Source organism: Eimeria acervulina, genomic scaffold, assembly GCF_000499425.1.
Source record: "Eimeria acervulina Houghton genomic scaffold, Eah_scaff2280, whole genome shotgun sequence".
NCBI classification, from domain to species: Eukaryota; Apicomplexa; class Conoidasida; order Eucoccidiorida; family Eimeriidae; genus Eimeria; species Eimeria acervulina.
The window spans coordinates 1-4,244 of NW_013548494.1; the positions used below are offsets into that span (position 1 = coordinate 1).

The window sequence follows — 4,244 nt, forward strand, 5'->3', positions numbered from 1 at the left end:
TAGCTGCACACCTGTGACACCCACATGCAGCAGCAGCAGCAGCAGCAACAACAGTTGTAGTGGTATGAGCAGCAATGAAATATTTTCATTTAGGACCGAAACATGCAAATAAAATTCAAATTAAAAAGTAATTTAAAAATACATAATCAAACGAACTGCTGCTGATGCTGCCTGTTTGCTGCTTACGGTGTCTATAGCGCCTATTGCAAGTTTCTGGTCAAGGAATAAAAGCGGAAGACGCCTCGCAATTATATCGCTCACTGTACGAGCCTGCTCATACCTAAACAAACAAAATAAACAAAAGAAAACAAAAAGAATTACAAAAATGACAATAAAAATAACAAAATCAAACAAAAACTAATGAGGAAGAAGAGAGCAAATGGAAACAGATGAGATACCGAAGAAAGCTTGCAAAAACAAAGCAGCAACGAAGAAAGCAAAAAAACAACATAAAAGACAAACACAACCACAAACACACAAGACAAACGAAAACCAACAAAAACAAATACAGCAGAGAAGAAAGCTAACACAAATAGCCAAGGCAAAGAAGAAGGAGAACCAAACAAATGAGGCAAAGAAGAAAGCAAGCACTACAACTGGGGAAAAGAAGAAAGCGAACAAAAAATACAACGAAGTAATTAAAAGTGTTTGTGATGATGCAGATGCAACACCTACGCAAACAATCTCTTTTTTGGGGTTTTGCTTAGCAACTTGAATGTCTCTAATTGGCTTAGAGAGAAGGCAGCAATGCCTCTGCCTGTCTATGTCTCCGTCTCTATATCTGTCTGTCTCTGTCTCTATCTCCATCTGTCTCTGTATCTCTGTCTCTGTGGGTCTGTGTTTTCTGTCCCTCTTTGTTGGTATGTAAGAGACAGCTGTTTGTGCTCTCTGTGTCTCTAAATGAATGTGTATTTAAAGCCGCAGAGAACAAAGCGAAGCAAAAAAGAAGAGAAGCGAACCTGCATGCAAACACAACTTCCCCCTTCAAATACGGGAGCCCCTCCACGAGTGGCTCCATGAGGGCTTCTTTCTTTGCAAGGTCCACGACGTCACGCGAGATAAACCCATAATGACTAATTAAATGTGCCCTTTGTTCAAAAGACAAAGAAGGGTAGCACATGCTTAACTCGTGCTCTAGCTTCCCGCTGCTGAAACGGCAATCCTGCAGCAAACGTACACGCATGCATGCATTTTTTGCATGCAAATATGCATTGGCGCATGCATGCATGCATGCATTGTTTTCTCCCATGCTTGCCTTGTTTGTATGCATTGCTCGCATGCATACAAACATGCGTTGCATGAACCAACAAACAACGCAAACTGCTGCACTTCAGATATACGAAGAAGGTGAAGAAAGCAGCAGCGCATGCAAGCTGCAGCGGCAGTATACTGGAGAAAGGTAAAAGAAGTAGCTGTGCATGCAAACTGCAGCAGCAGCCCCCCTTATGAACGTATTCACCCCAACCAGCGAAGGCCCCAAACTCCCTGGCGCATGTATGCATGCGTGCGCCGGCTAGCAGAGACAAAAGGAGACGGCAGCAACAAATGCAGCAGACGGAAACCAAACCAGTAGATGCAACAAAGACAGAGGCAAACTAGAAAACAGCAGACGCAGCATGTGAAGCACCTCGGGAGCGAGACGTCCTCTCGGGTCCACTGCCCCTTGAATCTTCATTCCTTTTGTTCTGCATGGAGATGAAGCCGCCACTTTGTCTCCGTGCACTTCCAAGATCTTGTCTACTGTGTCCTGCGTACATGCGCCCCAATAACCCCCAACGCAAGTAGCCTGCTGTGCTGTCCTTGTGCAGCTGTCAGCTGTCTCTTTTCTCGTCTCTCCCCCTCTATGCGTGCAACCCGATGCAAGTATACAACCCGCTGCATGCATGCAAGCACGCAGCAGCATTCCTGCAGGGAAGCAGTATGCATGCAACATGCCTGACCTGTGCCATGCGTCTGTAAGTTGTCCATTTGCCTCCTATTAAGCTGATGAGACCTGACGTTGGATCAACTAAGACGGTGTGGGATCGAACGACTCCCGCAGTATTCTGTGCCTCCTCAGACTGCGACACCAACGGCCGGTGGCCGCACCAAACCGACTGAATGTCCTTCCTAAAGAAACGAAACAAAATATATTTCGAATGCTTGATTATTCAGCTGGAAACGAAATGCAGCTGCCTTTATTCACTGTTGTTTTGCTCTCGTTTTATTCAGCGATATTCAATATGCAGCTGCTTTAAGCAATGCAGTTATTTTCAAGTGATTAACTCCTTTATTCAACTATGATTCACTTAGCACCAACAGAAAACACCAAAAAGCAACTCACCGCATTTGATCGGGGTCTACCTTCAAGTATGAAGAGAGTTCTTTTACAAGGAAATCGACATCCTCCTCCTTGGGCCTCGGATCGGCCGCCTCCAGTGCAGGAGCATCGGTGGTACCCGCAAGTGTCCGCCCCTCCCAAGGCAACAGAAAGAGGACGCGACCGTCGCTCGTTTCCGGCAACAGCAGCCCAAAGGGAGTCTTATGCGTGTACCAGTGCGGCAGCACAATGTGCGCACCTGCGAAAATAATTTCAACAAACTCACGAAATCAATTCAACAAACTCACTAGAACCATTCAATAAATCACGAAACCAATTCAATATATTCACGAAATCAATTCAACAAACTCACGAAAACATTTCAACAAATTCACCAAAATAATTCAACAAATGCGCGAGATCGATTTAATAAATTTACGAAACCAACTCAATAAATTCGCGCAATCAATTCAACAAACTCACGAAAAGAATTCGGCAAATTCACGAAATTAATTCAACAACCTCAGGAAACCAATTCAACTAATTCGGGAAACCCCTTCAGCAGACCCACCCATTCAACAAACTCACAAATATACATATATATATATATCTTTATATATATATATATATATATATATATATAGCTATGCACATATATTAGATATACCTGCTGCTGGTGTCAGTAAAGCCTTCGCGTCTGCATGGTCCATTTTACGCACACGGTCTGCCAGTGGTCCTGAAAAAAAATAAATGCAAATCCTAAACCAACAACCCTAAACCCTAAACCCTCTACCTGCGAAAGGGGTGCATGAAGAAGTCCAATGACACTACAGCAGCAAAGAGTGCCCGGCATCATGAAGGGTTTAGGGTTTGAACAGTTGTGGTTTTTTAATGTTTATGTTGCTGTGGTTTAAAGTTTAACTCGCTGGACTTTCGGATTTACGCTGCTAGGGTTTAGGGTTTAGGTTGTTGGGGTTCTGACCAGTGCAGTTAACGACGACCTTGGCACGAATACGAGATCGATTTAATAAATTTACGAAACCAACTCAATAAATTCGCGCAATCAATTCAACAAACTCACGAAAAGAATTCGGCAAATTCACGAAATTAATTCAACAACCTCAGGAAACCAATTCAACTAATTCGGGAAACCCCTTCAGCAGACCCACCCATTCAACAAACTCACAAATATACATATATATATATATCTTTATATATATATATATATATATATATATATAGCTATGCACATATATTAGATATACCTGCTGCTGGTGTCAGTAAAGCCTTCGCGTCTGCATGGTCCATTTTACGCACACGGTCTGCCAGTGGTCCTGAAAAAAAATGCAAATCCTAAACCACAAACCCTAAACCCTAAACTCTCTGCCTGCGAAAGGGGTGCATGGAGAAGTCTAATGACACTATAGCAGCACAGAGTGCGCGGCATCATGAAGGGTTTAGGGTTTGAACAGTTGTGGTTTTTCAATGTTTATGTTGCTGGGGTTTAAAGTTTCAGTCGCTGGACTTTCGGATTTACGCTGCTAGGGTTTAGGGTTTAAGCTGCTGGGGTTTAGGGTTTAAACTATGGGGGTTTAGGGTTTAAGCTATGGGGGTTTAGGGTTTAGGTTGTTGGGGTTCTGACCAGTGCAGTTAACGACGACCTTGGCACGAATAATAAATTCTTCTTTCGTTTCGTTATCTTGCACTTTCGCCCCAATCTGCAGACAGCCCCAAAACGAGAAACATATATATATATATATTTACATGTATGTAGTTCCTATACAAAATCCAGTGCATATTTCTCTATATATCTATAACTATATCTATACATCTATATCTATATATCTACATAGATATATGTATGCCTATATATCTATATGAATATGTATATATACATATATATTGTAGGGACGCACAAATATATATATATATATATATATATATA

General features: G+C 42.2%; 1 protein-coding gene across 1 annotated transcript; it reads right to left on the bottom strand.

The window, feature by feature from the left end:
- Positions 1-186: 186 nt before the first annotated feature.
- EAH_00065830 (glycerol-3-phosphate dehydrogenase, putative) lies at positions 187-3,633 on the bottom strand (the record flags this gene model as incomplete). The annotated part of the gene is made up of 7 exons (XM_013392793.1): positions 187-280; positions 960-1,162; positions 1,628-1,747; positions 1,941-2,109; positions 2,324-2,558; positions 2,967-3,035; positions 3,565-3,633. Coding segments are annotated over 7 exons (959 nt in total), but the record flags the coding sequence as incomplete, so codon positions are not given.
- Between the last annotated feature and the right edge of the window lie 611 nt (positions 3,634-4,244).